We start from the raw sequence: 22853 nt of genomic DNA on the forward strand, positions 1-22853 counted from the left end.
CCTCTTTAATTATTTTGGCTATTGATACACAGTTCTTCCAGGCCCATTTATTGAAAAGACTCTTCTGTCCCAGTTCAGTGGATTTGGAAGCCTTTTTGAAGATCAATTGACCATAGATTTGGTGGTTTTGTCTCTGTACTCTCAATTCTATTCCATTGGTCAATACTTCTATCTTAGTGCCAGTACCGTGCTATTTTGATCACTATGGCTTTATAGTAAGCTGTAAAGACAGGAAGTGTTAGTCCTCCCATCTCATTCTTCTTTCTTAGGATATTTTTAGCTATTTGAGGTCTCTTTCCCTTCCAAATAAATTTGATGACTAGTTTTTCCAAGTCTTCAAAGTAGATTGTTGGAATTTTGGTTGGTATTGCATTGACTCTGTAGATCAATTTAGGTAGAATTGAATCTTAATGACATTCACCCTTCTTATCCATGAGCATGGAATGTCATCCCATCTGCTTAGTTCTTCTTTGATATATATTTTTTAGCATTGTTTTGTAGTTTTCTGTGTACAAGTCCTTGACATCCCTGGTGAATCTTATTCCTAGATGCATGATTCTTTTAATTGCTATTTTTTTTAGTGGATCAACAATTTTTCAGGAATATGGATGGCATAAGGGCTTATGCAGGGAATAATTTGGTATTTGCTGTGTAATTCTGCCCATTAGTAATACATAAGCCAAGATTTTAATAAAAGTTGTGTTCAGTGGCAGTACATGCTTCTGTGTGATTTGATCAACAAAAAAATATGTACACAAAATCAAGCTTTTTTCCTTTTTTTTTAAGAGCAGCTCAATGATTTGTGGGTTGTTTAACACAAGTAGAGAACCTAAGGGGAGAAGTACAAAATGGCACATAACACCAATGCCAGTACTGATCACATATGGTTACAGCTAAGAGTAAATTAATTTTTGTGTAACTCACTTTTCTTTAGAACATAAATCAAAGCCATTAACTTGAGGTATATACACAATACATATACAACCTTATGCAAAATACTTTTCATAAATAACACTCCACATTAAAATATTGGAAACTGTATAACTGTGCTGATTCGTATTTTGATTTAATAGAACAAGAAGAGAACAACATTCAACTAGGGAGGTTTATACTGATAATAAAGTTATCAGTGTCTTTCTCTCCCTTTACACTTATCGCAGGCTACACAATGTCCTGAGAGGGTTCATTATGAGGAAAATGTCAGTCTCAGCTTTAAGACCTTACTTTGGAAGGCACTAACCAGAAAGCAAATTGGAAGGTGAGACTCCAATTTGTTTTCAAATGAGTGTGGTCTTAGTTTTTCTTCTTATAGAAAAAGTTTAAATCAGTTTATTATAAATATGTCTAAACCATTAATATTTGCAGCTTTCATGGACAGTCCAGCACTTCATTTATACAAAGTCTTGTATATATATATAAAGTAAATCTTGACACACATACAAACATAAAGTCTTGAGAAGAGATCATCTAATCTTAAATCATGACATCCATTCAAGTCTTTGGTACAATCCCTCGCCTGTAAGAACACAGCATGCCTAAATATGCCATTGGGGATCTTTAATAGAAGTTAGTTTCAAAAACTGGGAGATTTCTGCTACAGTCATACATTCTTTAACACCTTGTTTATCAGCAAAGATCAGCAATACTGCTTTTCTTAGCTCCTCATGCGCTAACATCTTACACAGTTCTTCTCTAGTTACAGAAATCCTTTCTCTGTCTGTACTGTCCACAACAGCTATTACAGACTCAGTGTTGGTCTAGTAAGTGTTCCAGGAAGAACGAACACCAATAGGCCACATTAGGAAACATGTATAATTAATGACTGTCTCTTCTACATTACTTCCTATGGTAGAGGATGTATGGCCAACATCATTCATAGAAAATTGGTAAAGGATGGCAGCTTCCCCTGCATTATCCAGCCCAACAATGATGACTTTGGGGTCCTGGTGATTGAACAGTCTCCATATCCTGATGAAGAGAAGCCCCATTCTCGGGCAGCGGACCCCCCAAACCAGCCACCCAGGCCTCCTGGCATACCCCAGCTCAGGCTGAAGGGGAAGAGAGAAACAAGCCAGAGCCTCTGCCTCTGCTGCTGCCCCCCACCGCTTGCCGCCCACCCACTTCCCAGGAACTGGAGGAAGGCTGAAGCCCAGGCCGCCCTGTCACTGTAGCCCGGCCGCTGGCCCCGCTCGTGGACACCGCCGCCGTGTGTTTTGCGATGAGTCTTGCGGTCCACCGTCCTTCCCCAGTTCTTCTCCAGTGTCCTAGATGCTATTTTGAATGGGATTTTTCCCTTAATTGTCTCCTCAATTAGGTCATTACCTGTGTATAGAAATATTACTCATTTTTGTGCATTAATCTTGTATCCCAACACTTTGCTGAATTTGTTTATTAGCTCAAGTTGCTTTGCTGTAGATTTGTGAATGTTCTCATTCTTTGGTGGTTATTGAGATCCAGCTTCATCCCATTGTGATCAGAGAAAGTATTTTGAATAATTTCAATGTCTTAAAATTTATTAAGACCCATTTTGTGCCCCAGCATATGATCTATCCTGGAGAATGTTCCATGAGCACTAGAGAAGAATGTATAACCTTGTGCTTTGGAGTGCAATGACCTATATATATCTGTTAGATCTAATTCATTTATCAAGTTATTTAACTTCTCTATTTCCTTGTGGATCTTCTGTCTGGTTCTATCTATAGAGGAGAGTGGTGTATTGAAGTCTCCTACTGTCATTGTTGAAACAGCTATCACTCCCTTCAGTTTTGCCAATGTCTGTCTCATGTACTTTGGAGCTCTTTAATTGGGAACATAAACATTTATGTTTGCTATACTTCTTGGTAAATTGACCCTTTAATTAGTTTATAGTGTCCTTCTTTGTTTCTTATCATGTCTTTATATTTAAAGTCTATTTTGTCCAATATTAGTATAGCTACTCCTGCTTTCTTTTGGTTACAGCTTGCATGGAAAATCTTTTTCCATCCTTTCACTTTCAATCTATTTGTATCCTTGTGTCTAAGATAAGTCTCTTGTAAGCAGCATATGGATTATGGTTCTTAATCCATTCTGCCAATATCTATCTTTTAATTGGTGAGTTTAGACTGTTAATATTCAAAGTTATTACTGAAAAGGTATTTCTTGATTCCACCATCTTATCTTTTTAATTTTATTTCTTAGATCTATATATTCTTTTCCCTCTTTCTTTTTGCATTCTTTAAATTACCCTTAGAGGTACTCTTCAATTCTGTGCCCTCCTCCAGACCTCCCTCTCCTGTCCTTTTTTTCAACCAGAAGAACTCCTTTTAGTATTTCTTGTAAGGCCAGACTCTTGTTGACAAATTCTTTCAGGACTTCTTTGTCTGTGGAAAATTTAATTTCTCCCTCAATTTATTTTTCTTCTTCTTCTGTTTTTTTGCATGAGCAGGAACCGGCAATCGAACCCGGGTCTCCGGCATAATGGGTGAGAACTCTGCCTGCTGAGCCACCGTGTCCCACCCTCTTCCTCAATTTTGAAGAACAGTTTGGCTGGGTACAGAATTCTTGGCTGAAAGTTTTCTTTCAGGATCTTGAATATATCATACCACTGCCTTCTTGCCTCGAGGGTACTAGTTGAGTAGTCTGAACTCAATCTTATTTGATTTCCCTTGTATGCAATAGATTGTTTTTCTCTTGCCTCTTTTAGGATTTTCTGCTTCTCTACAACATTTGACAGACTGATTAGTATATGCCTTGGGGAAGGCCTATTTGTATTTATTCTTTCTGGAGTTCTTTGGTCTTCTTTGACTTGTATATTTATGTCCTTTATGAGGGTTGGGAAGTTTTTCCCCTTTATAACCTGAACTACTGTTCCTAGCCCTTTACTCCTCTCTGGGACACCAGTGATTCTTAAATTTGTGTGCTTTTTTTGTCTATCATTTCCCTGAGTTCCCATTCCATTTTTTCCCCATCCTTTTTGCCATTTGCTATTTTGAATCTTTGAAGTCAATAATCTTGTCCTCTATATCACTTATTCTTTCTTTTGTCTCTTCAGAGCTGGTGCTGTGTGCCTCTAGTATGTTTTTATTTGGTCATCAGAGTCTTTAATCTCTGTGATTTCTGCTATTTTTCTATTTATTCTTTCAAATTCCTCTTTGTGCTCTTCTACTGTCTTCTTAATCTCCTTTATGTCATTTGCTATCCCACTTACTTAATTAAGTAGAGTTGTATGAACAGCTTTGATTAGTTTCTGTGTCTCCTCTGGTGTTTTAGTTTGGTCATTGGGCAGGGCTATATCTGTCTGTATTGTGATATGCTTAATGATCTGCTGTCTTCGTGGCATGTAGATATCTTGACTGATTTACTTTGGAAGTTGATTTCTTTCAGTAGTCTAAGGCCTTAGGTTTGTGGGATGGTTGTACAGCAGGGAGCAGGGCACGGGGTGTGGCACTCAGTATGGTGATTTGTTTCAAGGTGGGTATGGGTGCAGGTTGAGGATGCTGTGCTGATGATTGTGAACGTGGGCGCCCAGTGACCAGGGAGGATGTAGCTGTGTGGGTCCACCAGTCTGGGGAGTGTAATTATGATGTGTGCTGGTCTAAGGCACAGGGCCCTTTGTTTGCGTGCATGGAGCTGTGGCAGCAGGTTGGCATTACACCTTCGTGGACTGGAGGCAGATGTGACCTGGCTGTGCAGGTTAGCGCTTTCTCAGAGCTGGTTCTAGACTGCTGTAAAGTGCGGTTCCCAGAGCTGAAGATGTGATTGGGGGGCCATGGTCATATGTGGGCCTGGGAGTGCCATAAAGGGATCTCCTGAGCTCAGGGAGGGCAGGGTGAGGCAGTGCGACACTATGGGCGGGGGGCGGGGGTAGCCTTGGTATGGAGGTTGGTGTCCACAACCTTTATGCACTGGCAACAGCCTGCAGGGAACAGGGAGGGGGAGGTAGGGCTTGGGAGAGGTGCAGGAGAGGTGGGTTGGGCTGCATTTGGGGTGGGGTGTGGGGCAGGTACATGTACAGGCGGTCCGCCAAATGCTGCTGAGCCAAGAGTCTACTTCCTTATTTGCCCAAATTTGGGAAAAGGCCAAAGTGAACCTACCTCCCACTTATGGACATCAACTTATTCAACTCCTCACAACATCCCTAAGAGATAAGTAATACCCCCATTTTATAGACACTGAAATTAAGGCCTAAAGAGAATGACTGAGAATTCCTTCGAAATCTGAACATAAAGGATTGTTTTCAGTGAATTGCGACATTATTCCTTTCAAGAACATGTGGTGATACGAGCTAACCGCTGGTAAAGTGTTGCCAAGTCCTGGCGCTGCTGGATCCGTCTTAATGCAGAAATAAGGCTTATCTGCAATTAGCTCATTCATTGTGTGCAAATAGCACTAATTGCTTGAAAGCAGTGTGTTCTCTTAAGCTGGTTAAACATTCCCTTCTGAAATCTTGTTTATACTATTAATTTGAGCTGCAAACTCTTCCTTTAAGGAACAAGGAGAACTCCAGCCTGGCCAGGCCTGGGGAAGGATTACAAATTCTCTCTCATTTGAGCTTGGATATGGGTGTGGATTGACATGTACTGCTGTACAGTCTTGCAGATTCCAACCCCTAGAAGTGAGGGCCAGCCAGATTCAGAAGTCACTTGAATTATTAAATATTTCAAGAGAAATGAAAATGGCTTCTTTTCTACTAGCAGAGAACCTGGAACTTTCTGCCAACAAAATCTCGCCAACTGGAGGTCCTCCTGGGGCTGCTTTAATGAACAGATAAGACTCAATTTTAATTAGCATGCTAATTGTTTCCAGGCAAATGAATGTGGAGATGGAACTTGTGAACAGTTTATTTTCTTAAGTGGGTTACCATGGTGCCCCCTGTAGCCCTGTTTACGGTGCTCCAGTGTGCAGCTAACTGTTTTGTGGCTGAATAGCACAAATCCAGCTCAAGTGGTTCCTGAGTATGGTTGATGTGGGAGAGTTTGGGGATGGGAGAGTTTGGGGGTGGATAAATGAACGGGGCCCACCCCTGCCTCTAGGGAGCACTCTAGAGGTGGCAGATGAGAGTTGCAAAACCCTATCCGTTAGAGAAGCTGGTGGTAAGCACCAGAAGTCAACCCAGGACAACTGAAGTGATAGGGGATATGGGGAGGGACCAGGGAGTAGGGGCTAAGGAGGGAGGGCAACAGGAAACAGGAGCAGTCTCGAGGGCACCTGGCCACTAGAGAGACTCCTCTCCACCTGCCACAATGCCTCCCCTAACTTGCAGCCCAGCTTCCTCTCTAGCCACCCCCTGGTAGGTTCTCTCCAGGAAGCCAGAGGGACGCATTTAAGACTGAAACCGGATCATGCCACATGTGTGATTAAAAACGTCCGAGCACCCAACAGCCAGATCTTGGTTTCTCATATAATTTTCTTATAAAAGGAATTCAGGCTCCTTGGGAACAGGGGGTGGCGAGTGGGGGGGAATGGCTGATTCCAGGGCTGGGGCAGGGAATAGGCGAGATGGGCCTGGCCCATCAGCGTGGTGGTTTGAAGGTATATGTGCCCCAGAGAAACTTGTTCTTAAATTTGATCCACTCCTGGGGATTACTTCAGTTAAGGTGTGACTCAAGTCAATCAGGATGGGTCTTAATCCCACTCCTGGAGTCCTTTATACGCAGAATGAAATTTGGGCAGAGAGGAAGCCGCAGGAAGCAAGCAGCTGGAGAGTAAGAAAGTGCTCAGAAAACACAATGATGGGGGTATGTCAAAAGGACACAGGAGCCAATGGAAACAGCTCCCAATGGCCAAAGCTGGAACAATTTGAGCAACAAAACAAACACAGTATTGATATACAATCCAAAGTATAAAATAAATATCCATGAGGCTATACTGACATGAATAAATGATTGAACAAGTAAATAAATGGGGAAGAATAGACACATCTCTTATAGAGAAGAATTCCCAATGATCTGAGGTCACACTCCCCCTTCAAAGAGGTGGAATGTAGCTCTTCACCCCTTAGGTATGGTTGCACATGGTGACTGCCTCTCAAGGGTACAGTCCGGAAAGGGGGAAAATGCGTAATTTTACAGTGGACAAACCTGACAAACATGACCTCAGCTGGGTAAACAGGGTCAACACCCACCGTGAAAGTCGTATTATAGCAGGTACCCTTGATACAGGTGATGTTTTCCTCCCCCAAAACCCATAACCCTAAGATAACCATGAGAAATACATCAGACACACCCAATCTGAAGGACAGTCTACACAATCCCTATTGTCAATTTCCAGATTGTTAAGGTCATCAAAAGCAAGGAAAGTCTGTGAAGCTGTCATCGCCAAGAGGAGGTTGAGGAGAAATGTAACCGAAAGTAACCTGGTAGCTTGGAAGGTGTCCCAGAAGAGAAAAAGGACATTAGAGAAAAACTAAGGGAATCTGAATAACGTATGGCTTTGAATGATAATGGATCAGTTATTAACACAGGAAACTGGGTATGGGGTATAGGGGAGCTCTGCTATTCCTGAAACTTTTTTGTGCATCTAAAACTATTTTAGAATTTAAAAGCATATTAAAAATTAAAGCAGACCTCTGAAGGCTTCTCATTGGGCTGGGAAGAAAATCCACCCTTCGTCTGAACTGGCCCCTGCTCACCCTTCCCACTGCCTCTCCAGCCACACTGGTCTTTCCATGGGCCACGCCAGGGGGCCTTTGCTCTGGGGTCCTCTGCCCCCAGAGGGATCTTTCTCTTGCTCAGTCTCTCAGCCAAATCCTTCTGAACTTTCAGCTTAAATGCCACCATGGGGAAGCCACCCTGAGAACTGTCTTCTTATCACAGTCCTACATTTATTGCCTGCCCTGCACTTATGCCAGTTGGCCATAATTTTACATAGCTGTTTACTGGTTTCTCTCCTACCTTCCCCAGTAGAATGCGCCCAATCCATTCAGGGCTGTAATCCTCCACCTGCAGGGAGAAAGAGTTTAATAGACAGCTGAGGAGTGAAGGGTCAAGTGCACGTTGGCCAAATTGTGATGCCTCGCTAGCCTTGTCACCCCCTCCCCAGCCCTTGCTGCCTCCTGAAAGGGCGAAGGTCAACAGCCTTTCTTGGTGTTGGGGTTACACCCCCAACCCTGGTCTTCCAACCCTCCATTCTCTGCTCACCCCATATGCAAATTGGTGCTCCTTAAATATAGTCTCTGTCCTGAGTGCTGCACATCTTGGCAGATTATTACTGTGCAATTATAGTCACTCGGTTCCACGATACTGTAAGTGCATAATTAGGACCCACGGGGTAATGCAATCATTAGTGTGTTTTATTCCTCGGCCATTTCCAAACTATATTTTTGTCAAAACACCAAGAGTGATTAATTTAGTGTGAGGATGGAGGGTGAACATGGAGAACAGAGAGTGTGTTTTCCCTTTGTCTTTCGCCAAGGTAGAGGGGAGGATGTGCTAGTGTCTTTGAGAAAGAAGGTATTCATCAGCTTCTCTGGAGACGGGAGGATTCTCTTGCACCAAAGCATCCCATTGAGCTTGAATGCTGCTTCTTTGCAGAACTTTCCAGAATGAATGATCACAGCGTCTTTGTGCTTAAGGCACATTCCCAATTACCGTACTGACAGAGCAGAGAACTTCCTTATTCGTTTTCCAAAGTCAAGGACAAGTTTTACTAAAGACACTTATATTAGCTACCTGGATTTTCTTCACGTCTGACCATGCCCTAATTTGCCATCACCTCCCCACTGCCACTGTATCCAAGGGAGAAAGACCCGCTTGGGAGATGAAACGCATGCCAGATATGGGTTTCTATGTTTTTCAGTACAATCCAGGAAGCTAAGAACTTGGTCCCAGTGTGTGAATGGTGCCTGATTGTGGCTTGTTCAGACCAGGTTCTAAACAGGAAACTTTTTTTTTTTAGATTAACTCCAAATTTATTATGATTCAAGTTAAGGCTGGGATAAAGCTAACCTTCATACTATCTACAGAGTAAAGATTGCTGAGTGTGATAGTATAAACGTGATTTGCAGGGAAAGTAATCAGAAATCTTTAGAAGATAAACTGCTTTCAAGAACACAAAGAAGCGACATCACTTTGACACTCATTACAAACAAAGGCACATTTTATTTGTGTAATGTTTTTAACCTTGAAAAGTATATGCACAATTTAAAAAAATGGCTCAATTTGCCTGATTGTGAAAATGGCTTTTCTTTTACGATGGAAGATGCTAGAGCCCATTTGAGTGAGACCTACCCAGAAGTTAAGGGGAAATAGCTGGTGCCAGAGAAGGGCGGCCCAAGGCATGAGGTCCTTAGGAAGGTGAGAGGAGAGGGGTCCAGGAGGATAGGAGGGAACACCACCCTAATACTCTCAAGAAGGAAGAGGAGCAGGTGGGAACATCACCTTTAAGGCTTTATTAAGGGGATGTTTTCAAGCTGGCGACCACTGTGGGGAAACTGGAGCACAATCCTACTGGGGGACCTGGGAGCCAAGGCTTGGCATTATCTCAGCAGAGGGCTGAGGGAGCTGGGTATTTAGACACCAACTCCCATCAGTCATGGGTTTCAGGGCTCCTCCAGGGAGTGCTCCTCCCTGTGTAGTTCCAGCCTGTCCCGTGTGGACAGAGTTCCTTCTGCAGCCGGGAGGGCTCTCAGGCAAGGGGCCTGCATGCTGAGAATTGGAGTCAAGCAGTTGTGCTCAGCAGTGTAAGAGCTGAAGGCCTATTCATTGCCCCAATATTGTCTGCTCCAGGGAGTAGGAGGAAAGGAAACAGTTCTCTTGGGTAGGGGCCACGTGGTGGATTGGGGTCAGTGTGGTGGATTGGGGACAGTGTAGCAGATTGGGGGAGCATAGAGGATTGGGGGCACTGTGGGGGATTGGGTACAGGTGGTGGATTGTGGCAACATGGAGGATTGGGGGCAGTGTGGGGGATTGGAGTCAATGTGATGGATTGGGGCAGTGTGGTGAGTTGGGGCCAGCATGTTAGATTTAGGACAGTGTGGTGGATTGGGGACAGTGCTGAAAACTCAATTGAGATACGCAACATCGCGTTTCACATGAGGACCAGCCCAACTCCAACTTCCTCTTAGATGTGTTATGTTCCTGGCTCTGTGCTGGGCACTGTTACCAATCAAATGAAGGGGTTCTCTGCCCAATGTGCACAAAGGACCAATTCCAGAGACACTGGGGTTTCAAAGGGAGAAAGAGCTTATTGTCAAGTGTGAAATAAAGAAAACAGACGGCCAATGGGCCTAAAATCTGTCCCTTGGAATTGCAGTAACTCTGATAGTTTTTGTGGTGGTTTGAAACTGTTGTATACCCCAGAAAAGCCATGTTCTTTAACCCTCATTCAATATTACTGGATGGGATCTTTTTTATTGTTTCCAGGGAGATGTGATTGTATTAGTTAGAGTTCTCTAGAGAAACAGAATCAACAGGGAACACTTACAAATATAAAATTTATGAAAATGTCTCACGTGACCGTAGGAACGCAGAGTCCAAAATCCACAGGGCAAGCTGTGAATCTGATGGATGGCCTGGATGAACTCCACAGGAGAGGCTCACCAGTCAAAGCAGTAATGAAACCTGTCTCCTCTGAGTCCTCCTTAAAAGGCTTTCCATGATTGCATTCAGCATCACTAATTTCAGAAGACACTCCCCTTTGGCTGATTACAAATGGAATCAGCTGTGGATGTAGCTGACGTGATGATCATGATCTAATCCTATGAAATGTCCTCATTGCAACAGACAGGCCAGCACTTGCCCAATCAGATAAACAGGTACCACAACTTGGCCAAGTTGATACCTGTCCCTAACCATGACAGTGACCCACCTAATTGTGGGTGGTAACTTTTTTGATTAGATGGTTTCCATGGAAATATGTTTCCACCTATTCAAGGTAGGGTTGCTTACTGGAGTCCCTTAAGAGGGAACTATTTTGGAAAGAACCAACAGAGCCCACACAGTCAGACATCTTTGGAGATGTGGAAGGAAGGTGCTCCCAGGGAAGCCTTATGAAATGAAGGCAAGCTAACAGATATCATCATGTGCTTTCCCAGGTGAGAGACGTGTCCAGAACCAGAGACCCCAGCAGACGCCAGTCATGTGACATCTCAGCTGACAGGGGTGGTCCAGACAGCATCAGCTTTTCTTGAGGGAAGGTTACCTCTTGCTGGTGCCTTAATTTGAACATTTTCATGGCCTTAGGACTGTAAACTTGCAACTTAATAAGTTTCCTTTTTAAAAGCCATTCCATTTCTGGTATATTGCATTGATGGCTTACAAACTACAACAGTTTTATAGTGTCAAGAGCTGGGCAGGTTTTAGGATAATGAGCACAATAGCTCAAGATGATGAAGTTAGAGATGATCTCATTAGTGAGCATGCACAGACTGATTACATGCTTTGTCACAGAACTATGTAAGAAAATGCCTACCTTAACGTGATGACAGGTGTGATTTTCAATATTATAACGAGGTATAGGTCATTTATAGGTTAAGGTTCAAGCTACTGCTCATGTCTAGGGGGCCAGTTCATGTTAGCTCTAGCTTTGTTTAGAAAGATAGCTTAGGAATTGGGGTGAATTATTTCTGGACTGGCAAATTCTATCATTAATAAATATTAAGGGACTGTTGATCAAAAGATTTCAAAGCTGTAAAATAAGATGAGGGGTACAAGCAAGGCCAGTCCCAAGTTATCATGAGGCTTTTACAGTCATAAGGTAAAAATACAATCACTATCAAAGATCAAGGCATCTGGGTTGCAGTTCAGTGAGCCTCAGTAAATTCAGATATTACCTTTTGGCTGTCTTACAACATGCTAAAAAGTAATAAAAAGTTATCTATATAATGATGCAATGATCATAATTGCTTGATAACTCTGAACTTCTCCACTGCAGCACCAAGTGGGACGTCGTCCCTGCCCTCAGGGAAGCTGCTGGGGTCAGCAGACCTGCCGGCAGAGGCTATGATGGGAGGAGAGGCTGGATTGTATTTACTGCTGAGTCCTGATTGAGAGGTGGGGAGTGCCAGAGGAAAGCGGAGAGAAGACACACTTTCCAGGCTTTGAAGGATGAGTATCTGCTGACAGCTGTGTGATCTGTCTGAGCCTTACTTATTTTATCAATCAAATGGGACCATAATAGGTCTCAAGTCTCTGAATAAAAATCTAAGTGCATATAAATGTTGGATATGGCAATTACAAAAGCTGTGGCTTATGGAAAGTGGCCACAGGATTTTGGATTTCTAGCCTTCATTCCCTGGGACCAAACTCATCTTTGCAGACTCTAAGGGGTAAAAAAAAAAATCACCAGCAAGAGTTTCAGTCCTTAAAGATCAAGATGGGGTATGAGCAGGCTGAAACCAGGACATCTCATAGGGTGTCACTTACCATCTTTATTCTTTCTTGTGGTCACTGAGTGCCTGCTCTGAGCCAGGTCCTGGACCATATCCAGGGGACATTGAGATGAATCAGACCCCTTGAGCAAGAGAGCCAAGGTCTCTGCTCATGGGCAGTGCATATTTAGTCTGAACATCCACCCACCCTGAAGTTCCCGGGAGGGAGAGGAGGGCAGGAAGCAAATTCTCTCTATTCTCCTCTGACACTACAGCAGCCCTGGTGGAATGGGCTCCATCACTTACTGGCTATGCAACCTTGGGCTAGTTACTTAAAGTCTCTATGCCTCAGTTTCTTCATCTGTAACAGAGTAAAATATCTAGCACACAGGGCTATTTTCAGAATTAAATGTATTAGTGCTAGGATAGTGCTTACTTTGCTTGCTTACTATTTGGCATTCAATTGGTGTGAGTAGTTATTTTTCAGGGAGCTAATCTCCTGACCTTTCTGAGCTGGCTCGGAGCAGAGGGCTGAGCATCATACCCAGGCCCGATGGCCATTCCTCCAGGAATCTACAACAGAACCCAGGAACCAAAGGGTGAAAGAGGAAGAATGCAGGCTTTGGAATCTATGAGTTGGGGTGGCACCCCAGGGCCTCTGCCTTCTATCTGTGTGATCTTGGGGAAATTGCTTCATGTTCTCACACTCTAGTTTCCTTAAAGTTTTCCAGGATCACAAAACGGTGATAACATTTGTATCTCACAGAGGTTTTGCACCATTGATCTATGGTTGTGTTATACACCACCCCCAAATTTAGTGGCTTTAAACCACAACCATTTCTTTAGCTGCCAAGTCTGTAGATTGGCAATCTGGGCTGGGTTCAGCTGGTCAGTTCTTCAGCTGGGATTGGATAGGCTCACTCAGGCGTCCGTGGCCAGCTCAAGGTCAATGGTCTTGCTTGCAGGTTGGGCAGTAGCTGGCTGTTGACTGGGTAGCTGGGATAACTGGTCTCACATCTCTTGCCACCCAGCAATCTGGCCTAGGCTTGCTTGCATGGGGCAGTTGCAGGGTTTCCAAGAGCACCAAGAAAACTGCCCCACTTGCCACACTGAGTCTACGGCTAGCTTTGAGTGGTGGAGAAATTGAAGGGAGGAGAATGGGGTTGCTTTGCAATCTACCACAATTGTCATGAGGATAAATGGGATAATAGAAGTAGAGAGCCTATTACAGGGCTTAATGCATTACAAGTGCTCAATCGTATTAACCATAATCAAATTTCTCTTTTCAAGTTTTTTAATAATAAAGAGGTAGCTGTTACTAATACCAAGACATATTAAAGAGTAATTTTAAATGTTTTGGTGTCATCTCACTTTCCTCATCTATATAATGGGATAACCATTCTGGCAGTGTTGACATGAGGATACAATGGGGCAATAATTGTGTAGTATTTGCACCGTGACTTGGCATGGGGAGTGCTGTTATCGGTATTTGTATAAAATCTGCGTCTCCTCCCGGATCTCGCACAAAAAGGCAGCTCAGAACTTGATCGCTTTTTGTTTTATTTTCACCCACATCCCACTTTTCAAAAATCCCAAGGCTCAGAGCTGTTTGCAGAGATGCTGCCCCAGGCTGTCTTTTCTTTGGGCTCCCAGCGCTTTTCTCCTGAGGTTCTAGGCGGGGCCTCCCTTTGTGTCTCACCCTTTTCCCTCTGTCTCAGCCTTAGGTCTGCCTCGGAGCTTGCTTCTAGCTGGAGCCACAGCTTTAGGGGCTTCCAAGGCCCTTCCAGGTCAGGGTTACAAACATGGGGGTTCCTGGAGCCTCTGTCTGTGATTCTAAATACATGCATCCCAACCCAGCTCTGTGCTCAGAACCCCCATCTCTCCGAGCAGCTCTTAAAATAACGGAGCCCCTCTCAACCTTGCACCTTCTCATGGTTTCCAGGGGACCCTGAGCAGCATCTGTCAGCTTTCCTGCATTGTCTGACACTTTGGGAAATGCATGATGGTTTGAGCCTGGGGAAACGCAGATCAGTCCATTCTCAGTTGTGCACCCTGGGAGAGGAGAGCAGAGACTCTCATTTGGAGGACCCAAAATGTGAGTAAATGTATCTGAGTACCTTATCAGACAAGGTGGGGTGTCTGTGGCTTACATGCCAGCAACCCTGCTTCTGTGGGGACAGGACACAGAAAAAGGGGAGCATGAGTACAAGACAACCCCCTGAGCTGCCTCAAGACTTTCTTTGGACCACCCATTCCTGGGCTGGGTGCTGACAGTGGCAAACCCATTTTCTCGACATGATATCAAGGGTCAGAGAGTTTTAAAACATTTGCTTTGAGTTCAAGGATGGAGCATAATTGATTGGCACGGGTGAGGACAGCCTGGAGACAGGCTGATGCCAGGATCCTGGTTCCAGGGTTTCATTAGAGGGGAGGTGCTATGCCAACCTCATGGGCATCAACGAGACGATGTGTTATAAGGCAAATGCAGAGCCAGGGCCCAGTAAATGAGGCTCCCTGTCCCACATCCCAGAGCCAGGGAGTCCATAGGGAAGGCAGCTAGAATGACACCCCACCCCCCATCCAGCCTGGACATTTCCAGGGCAGTGCTGTGTCCTACGGTCAGGGAGTGGGGCGGGACAGGGCAGACCGCAGCAGGAGGCAAATGCTGTGGCTCGTATCATTGCTTGGGTGATGCTGCTGCCATTCCAGAAAGGCTTGGACTGTGCTTCTCTTGTCTATAATATGGAAGGAGGCCCAGACAGGCAGGAACGAGAGAACAAAGGACGTTTTATTTATGATGGAGGAAGAAACTAACAGGAAAAAAAAAATCTCCAGGCCCAGCAGGAGGGGGAATGCTTAAATAAACTGGAGAGTCTGCAATTGATGGAATATTGGGCAGCTATTGAAATGTTTACTGAAGGTTTGTGATAACACGGGAAAATGCTCATTCTAAAAAACTAAGTGAAAAAAAGGAAGCTACTGAATTGTGTATTCAGCATCATCACACCTAAGCAGAAATCAAGCCGAACAAAAACCAGGCATAGGAGAAAAAGACTAGAGGGACTTGCATCACAGTAGGGGTTATCTTTGGGTGGTAAAATTGGGGTGATTTTTTTTATGCTTTTCTCTATTTTCCAATTTTTTTTTTTTCTGCTGTAACGGGCCTGGTTGACTTAAAGTAGAAAGCAGCCTAAACTTAATGTTCGTGTTTTTTCCTAAGAAGTAAGAAGTCTTATTGGGAAAGCAGGATAGATGACCACAGGGAAGCCAAGGGACCCAGAGGCTATTCTGAGGCTAGGGCAGGAGGTGCACAGACCCCAGGCTCTTAGATGAGGTCAAGGGAAAGCCTTGACCCTGACCCCATGGAGTGATAACTGCAGGCTGCTACCCTGCTGGCTCCCTGGGAATTATTTTTACTCATGACCCTAAAAGTATAGACTCTGCTTCTCTCATAGGGATCTTAGGTTACCTCTGTCCAAGTAGCCTCTCGTTTACTGGTATTGGCAAAACTGAATTTTTTCCCTTCAGAGCTGCTGGTCCTCTGTCCTCTCCATGCACCGAGCTGATGCCTCTGGCAGGCAGCCCTGCACCCCCACCCCCCCCCACCCCCGACAGCAGGACCAGCCTCCCCATTGCCTGCTCTGTTCATCTCCTAGATTTCCATTCAGGCCCCTGTTCATAGGTCATCTTAACAGGGAGGCCTGGTCACACTACTTAAAAGTGCAACCTCTTTCTCCCGGTCTTGGCCACCCCGCTTCCCGGACTTTTCTTTGTCCATAGTTCTATTTACTTGTTTGTATATTTGCTTTTTACATTGCCTGTTTTCCTCCACTGGAGTGCAAGTTCCACAGGGCAGGGAAGGGTTGCACCCCCAGCACCTAGAGCAGGCCCTGGACCACAGGAAGCATTCTGGACATGCTTGTTTCATGCGTGCATGGATGGATCCTGACCCTCAGAGGCTGGTCTTTCCAGGCCCCCTCACCTTGCTCCATCACGATGGCCCCCACACTTCCATTCCAAGCCCAGCTTTTGAGACCCAGGCAGTGATGATAAACATACCAGCTCCAATCTCTTGGTAAAGGTTAGCGGGGCCACTGGGTTGACACAGTTTGGAGGCCACTATCAAGGTTTTGCAGTCTTATGCCTGGAATCATTTCCCTGGTCCCTTCCAAGTGCATGCAATGTGCTTCTGCAGTCCCCAGTTCCCGCTGGACCCGGTGACCTTCCTTGAACGCTACTCAGCTTGGCTGTGGTCTTGTCCCTTGCCTGGTTTCCTCACCAGAGGCCTGCCTGGGGGGCTGGGTCTGGTTCCACATGCCCCCAGCTCCCAGATAGGGTTCTCCTCCCAAGCAAACCAACTGGTGTCACAACACCAGTGCCCGCTGGTGAGTTGAATCCCTAAGGCTGTGTCTCTCACTCTAGGAGCCCCTCGGAGGCCGATGTCCAAGGGTCACCCATTCCCCTGGACCTGGGGCCCATAGCCCGGGTGCCAGGTAGGCCTCTGTGGAGGCTCCAGGATGTCCCAGGGCAGGGACCGTAAGGACCCTTGGCACTATTGTCTGCCTGGAGTGCAGCTGTGCAGGGAATCATCATCCTCTCCCCAGTCAATGTGGAGATCAACATGCTCTATGTAGAATGTGTAGGAGAAGATCTGCCTCGCCCTGCGCAGAGATTAGCACCCTCCAAATCGTGCCCCTGGATGCACCTGGCTTACTCTACATTGAGTTGAGCAGGGCCTAAGGGCCAACCACAGTCCTGGCAGGCTTTTCCCTCCTGGCCCCTGATTTAGACATAAACTAAGCAACTTCATCTTCTTAGGTCTTAGGTTAGGGATGGTGGCCTTGTTCGGTCCAGTAGATGCACTGTTCTCCCTTCTATGCTAACCTCCTTCTGGCTCTAATTTCATCTTCCAAAAGGCCCTCAGCCTCAGCTCCAGAAGCTGCAGGGAACCCCAGCTCCTGCTGGGAACCACCTTGAACTCGGGAAGAACTTTTTTTTTTCCCATGGCAGAGGCAGAGAAGGACACACATTGTGAGAAATGAACACCAAAGTCTGAAGTGTCCTCATTTGTCAGGCCCCACCCTGATGTGCCTCCCAGGACTTTTTCTTCCCTCCATGCCATTTGTCACTTTAGAATTAGCCCCGGCTCCACTGGCTGCGTTTCTATCTATGTAGGCACTTTGGAGATGGGACAAGAGATACAGTAATGGATTGGACCAGACTCTTTCTCTTTCCTCCCAGAGGAACAGGCACCTTTCTGAGGCTGGAGGAGCTCTTCCATCTCAGAATTTACCAAACCACATGTGCAAGGAGGTCCCATTCTCTGGATCCTCCCCTAAGCCCTAAAGGATTGACTGGACTGCCCCAGCTCCCAGACAGGAGGGCTGTGTGCTGGAGAGCTGTGTTGCGAAGGATTCTGAGATCCAGGGGAAAGAGTGTAGGGGCCAATTAGCCCCAGGAGAGGGTGGCCCTGGGGTCACACGTCTACCATCCCTGTCCTGAGACCACACATGTAGAAACAACTGCATTCTCAGTAGAGCACTATGAGAAGATGCACTTTTTCAAGTGACTCTCAGTAGAGCACTATGAGAAGATGCACCTTTTCAAGTGACTGATAAGAAAGATGTTTCTCCTCTGTCTTTTACTACATTAGAATTCCATGTAATGAAAAAAAAGGAAAGAGGGCTTTGGCAAGTTACTTGGCCAGCAGGAGACCCAGCCCATGGGCAGCTCCAACTTCAGTGTCTCTATTTCCTTCTTGAAACATGCTCCCTCTGGGTGGGCCCCTAGGGTTCTGCTGGGCTCTTACCTGGTCCTGCCCCAACCACATCCCTGATTTTTCCCACCTGTGTGTTTAACTTATAGAGACTGGCTCAGGTCCAGAGGCATAAGCTCTAAGGGTCATTGGGGGCCAGCTGGCACCTGGAGCCGTCCTTGCATCAAGCTGTGCCCCTGAACTTGGTAGGGTCCTAGAATACACTCCCTCCTCCAATAATTCAGATTAGAAGCAAGCTGGTGATACCCCCACCCCCGCAGGCATGACGACCCCTGCTACAACAAACGCAGTTTCTGACACTGGAGCTCTGCAGCCTACTAAGAGCAAAGACTCATCTGGGACTCCAGAGCCGGTGCAGACGGCGGGGTTTGAAGGGCTCAATTCCCGGATTGTCCCATTTCCCAGAAATGGCCCAGGAAGCGGTGAGTCCGCGTCCTCTTTGCCTCCCCATTTTGCATAAGAAGCACAGCGTGAGTGTGTGTGAGTGTGTGTGTGTGTGTGTTGGGGGGGTCCCTAGACCCTGGTCTGCGGCACGTGGGGGGCGGGCAAGGTGAGGACGGTGGGCAGGAGGGTGCCCTGTGGGGAGGGGAAGCTCTGCAGCTCCTTGGGCACAAACCTGGGCGAGACGTGGTCGGCCAGGAAGCAGAGGGTGCGCTGGCGCCCCACGCAGTAGATGAGGTCGCCCACCGCGGCACACTGGAAGGCGGCCGGGTAAGGCGTCCGGAACGTGGCGCACTCGTACCACAGCCGGGTGCTGGCGCCGCAGCGGTGCACGCTGATGCCCAGGCTGCGGTTGAGGTCGAAGCGGTAGAGGAAGCCGCCGGCCGCCACCATCTCGGCCGTGCGGTCCCTGCCCCCGCCAGAGGGGCCGGCCCGCCAGCGCTGCTCCCGGGCGGAGAAGCGGAGCAGCAGGTAGCGCAGCGTGCCCCCCGTGACGAAGATCTCTCCCGCGCAGGCCGCGGCCGTGTGCGCCAGGGCAAACGCGTCGTTGGGGAGCGGCGGCGCGGGGACCCAGAGGTCCAGGCGGGGGTCGTAGCGCTCGACCGTGTTCAGACACGCGCCCCCGATGGCGTACAGGTGCCCGTCCAGCGCCACCAGCCGGCAGTGGGGCCGGGCCTGGCGCAGCGGGCACACCTCGCTCCAGATCCCCGTCAGCGGGTTGTAGCAGAAGACGCGGTTGGAGGGCCGGCGCCCGGGGCCCTGGCATCCGGACACCACGAAGAGGTAATTGAAGAGGCTGCAGATGGCACAGCCCCGGGACACCGCCTCGGGGGGCAGACCGGCCAGCGGGAGCCAGACGTCCTGCTCGTCGTCGTAGCAGCAGAGGCGGCCCGAGTCCGCCTGCGGGCAGATGTCAGCCACCACCAGGTGCTGGCGGCCGCCGAGCCTCTGTTGCAGGATGAGCTCCCGCTCCGCCCCGCTCAGGCCGCCGTAGATGTCGGGGCTGCGCAGGACCTGGAGGTAGTTGTCGCTCATCACCTTGTAGGCTGCCTGCTTCAGGGCCTCCAGGTTCTGCTTCTTGGCCAAGGTCAGCACCTTGTAGCAATTGCCCAGATCCAGGTGGACGTCTGAGGCTGAGCCGGGACTGAGCGGGAGGTGGAAGAAATTGGCGCCTGCCATGAGCTGCACGTGGGGCTCCCCTCTGCTTCCGGCAGAGCTAGCCTGGGGACAAGTCAGGGACCCGGGGCTGGCAGGCAGGACTCCCTGGTCGGGGCCGGGTGCAGCTGGGGCCCTAAAGCCATCCAGCCGAAGCTGCAGCTCTGGGTTCTCTGCAATCTGGAGGAGGCTGTCCTTCCTGCCCAGGCCCTGCGTGGAGCCGGGCGGCACAGGCTGGCAGGAGGCGGCTGGTTCGGCTGCACCTTCTGTGTCATCAGCACGGCCCCCGGAGGCTGCCCCTGGTCCCGAGGAGTCTGTCAGTGGCTCAGGGGTGGGAGCCCCAGCCAGGGCTGCCATCCTGGGGACCAGCCTGCCCCTGGAGATGGCCTGAGAGATGGACTCAACATAGTAGTCATACACCTTGCCCTTCAGCCTCGGCCTGGTCCCCTCTACTTTCTCCCGTATGAAATTCTCCTCCACTCGAACCCGGGCCATGGACGAGAAAGTGTAGGAGGTATTGGCAGTTCCCTCCTGCTTGTGCAGGGCCAGGCCCATGTCCGAGGCGGCCTGGAGGGCCCTGGCCTCTCCTCTGCTGACCCCCGTCACCTGGGAGAAGACCCAGCTCTGGCACATGCCACTGCTGCCTTCCGAGTGGGCCGTCCAGTGCTGGTGTGGGGAGCCCAGCTCCCCAGGCCCCGGCTGCTCGGGGGGTCTGCCATCCCGCCATGGGGCAGGCGCGGCGCCCCCACAGCTGCCGTTGACTGCGGTAAGTCCCGCTGGGGACCACGTGGGTTCACTGCCCGATTGGGGGCAGCGGGAAAGGTCGGGCTTATCACCAACTGCCATCCCGGCTCCCTGGCCACCGCAGCGAGGGGAGTCCGGGCACTGCCCGTCGCGCTCCTCACCTGCTCCTTTTCTCCTGGGTTCCCCATCTCTGGTCGTGGCTCCCATTGCCAGGACGGGGAAGCCTCCTGGATTCTCCCAGGGGCAGCCCAGTGGTGCTCCGGCCTCCTGGCTGACCCTCTGGCGTCTCAGACCCCTTGGAAGTGACCTGGGAGAGCCCCGCTGGAGGGCAGGCTGTCCCGAGCCCTCACCTTCCTCTTCGGCTCCTCCCTTGGTGCCGGCAGCCCTCCGTGGGGCCTGGGCAAGCTTTGACCGGTACAGCCTGTAGGCCGCCGTTACCAGGAGCAGGGCGGCAGCGGACAGCACCACCTGGCCAGCCAGTTGCATGTCTAAGTGCCAGGTCTGGGCCTCCGCTCCTCCCGGGAGCATGCTGGAATGTAAAGAATCCGATTACTGATTACCCAATAGAGGCTGGTTCCGGTTCCTGCCGAGCTGAGCAGGAGGGGGTTCTGGGCAGGCTCTGGTCGGCATTCAGGGAGTCAGAGCAAAGGTGACTTTAAGCTGGCAGAGGGTGGCTGCTGGGGCCCGGGCTGGCGGCTCCTCAGTGGCTGGCCTCCTCTCCTGCCATCCTTTCCCTGGGGGCCTGGGGTCTGCCTCAGGGCTGGACTTGTGGTCAGCCACCCGGGCCAGCTCAGTGGCCAGCAGCTGCGGGATGCTAGGAGTGTCCGGTGGATACACGAAGACGGAGGAAGCTCTTAACCAAACAGTCACCCGATGCCAGGAAATGCACGGGGTTGGTTATTATTTGTGTATGTGCTTTTTTTTTTTTTTTTTTTTAACATTGTTTGCAAATTAACCGGACTAGGAAGGGTTGGGTGTGGTGAGTCCTGGGGCAGGTGGAGCTGCAGTGGGGGTGGCTCGGGGACTGGGGATCCTCCCTGGATCCTCTCTTTCTTTCCTGTTGGGTCTGCTGGTTCCCACGGTGGGGTTGCAGCGAGGGAGGCTGGAGTCAGGGACTGCAGCCAGACCACTGGACAGGAAGGCCGCTGCCCTCCTCTCCTGCCTGACGCGTTTCCTAGGAGAAACTGGCCTTTCCCAGGAGTTTGGACAAACATACCTCATCAGTTCCCAGATTGGGGTGAGACGTGGGACAGATCATCTCCCTCAAAACCACACGACCTCGCGGGGTGACAGACAGAGGGAACACCGGGTCCCCCACCCCTACCCCATGTCATCTACCTGGTTCTGCCACTTACCAGCTGGGGGACGTAGACAAGTGACTGCTCCACCTCTCTGTGCCTCAGTTTCCACATCTGAAGAATGGGGCATGACAGCATACCCAGCTTGGAAAGCTGGGCTGAGAACAAAATGGTTAATGCACATAAAGCCTGTAGGACCGAAGCTCCTGGCCATAAAAGCTCAGTAAATATTAGCTAGTCTGTCCTCTTTCCCTTACTCCCCAACTTGTCCTCAGCATCGTCAATATTAGTCACCATCAATAGGCCCTTTTGAATCCCCTCCCCTCATCAAGGTCCTCCAAGGAAGAGTCCCCAGAGGTCAGTACAGGGTCTCAAACTCCCACTTGGATCGGGCCAGGCAGGTGATGTGAACCTGTAAGGCCGGCCCAGCCCCTGGGGTCCAGGTGTGCTGACCCAACACTGCCAGATCGTCCCATCCGTCTAGAGAAGCTTAGACTCTAGGTAGTGATGTGACCTCTCCCAACTTTTGAATGTTGGCATCTAATAAAAAAAAAAAACAACTTGCCAACCACTTTTTGGGCCAATGGACATGCGTGCCCAGAGACTGCCCTGAAGCCTTGACTTTATGGCCATGTTCACAGCCCTCTATGCTCCAGCCTCGATTTACCCTTCCAAAGAAATCTCCCAATCGCTGCCTGAAATGCCCAGCTTGGCCACCTCTGGGCCAATGTGACTTCTTGGCTGGCTGCTAAGCTCCCTCCTTGTGTTTGCTGGTCAACAACCCTTCAGCTGTGAGTCGGGCCAAAGGCCATGTTTCCATGCTCCTCCCTCCAGCGAGAGCACCTTTTTCTTCTCTGGGTCTCTTGTTCTATGCTCCTCTTTTAGGCCTCATCACATCTGCAGACTTGTAAAGTTCATCATGCACGTAACTCTCCTCCTGGTGGCTCCCAAGTCCTTGAAGACAGAGTCCTGAAGACAGAGTCTGACCCTTACCCAACCTACTGAGGCCTACTCTGGGCCCTGCCTAACTGGAACAATAGCCAATGCGGATTGGCCTTTGTACTGGGTATTTTGGATGACCTTATCTAATGATCATTGTACCCTTTGAGAGAGAGACAGTAGTTATCCCCATTTTAGGGTACCTGGAACTCCA

General features: G+C 48.6%; 1 protein-coding gene and 1 pseudogene across 1 annotated transcript; both read right to left on the reverse strand.

The window, feature by feature from the left end:
* Positions 1–1463: 1463 nt before the first annotated feature.
* LOC143664329 (ADP-ribosylation factor-like protein 5A pseudogene) lies at positions 1464–2000 on the reverse strand (annotated as a pseudogene).
* A 15910-nt stretch (positions 2001–17910) lies between these two features.
* On the reverse strand, positions 17911–21241 carry KLHDC7A (kelch domain containing 7A). Its single transcript, XM_077151085.1, has one exon. It carries the CDS (start codon positions 20928–20930, stop codon positions 18576–18578), a length of 2355 nt encoding a protein of 784 aa, XP_077007200.1. The 5' UTR covers positions 20931–21241; the 3' UTR covers positions 17911–18575.
* Between the last annotated feature and the right edge of the window lie 1612 nt (positions 21242–22853).

Source organism: Tamandua tetradactyla, chromosome 2 (genome assembly GCF_023851605.1).
Source record: "Tamandua tetradactyla isolate mTamTet1 chromosome 2, mTamTet1.pri, whole genome shotgun sequence".
Taxonomy (NCBI): Eukaryota; Metazoa; Chordata; class Mammalia; order Pilosa; family Myrmecophagidae; genus Tamandua; species Tamandua tetradactyla.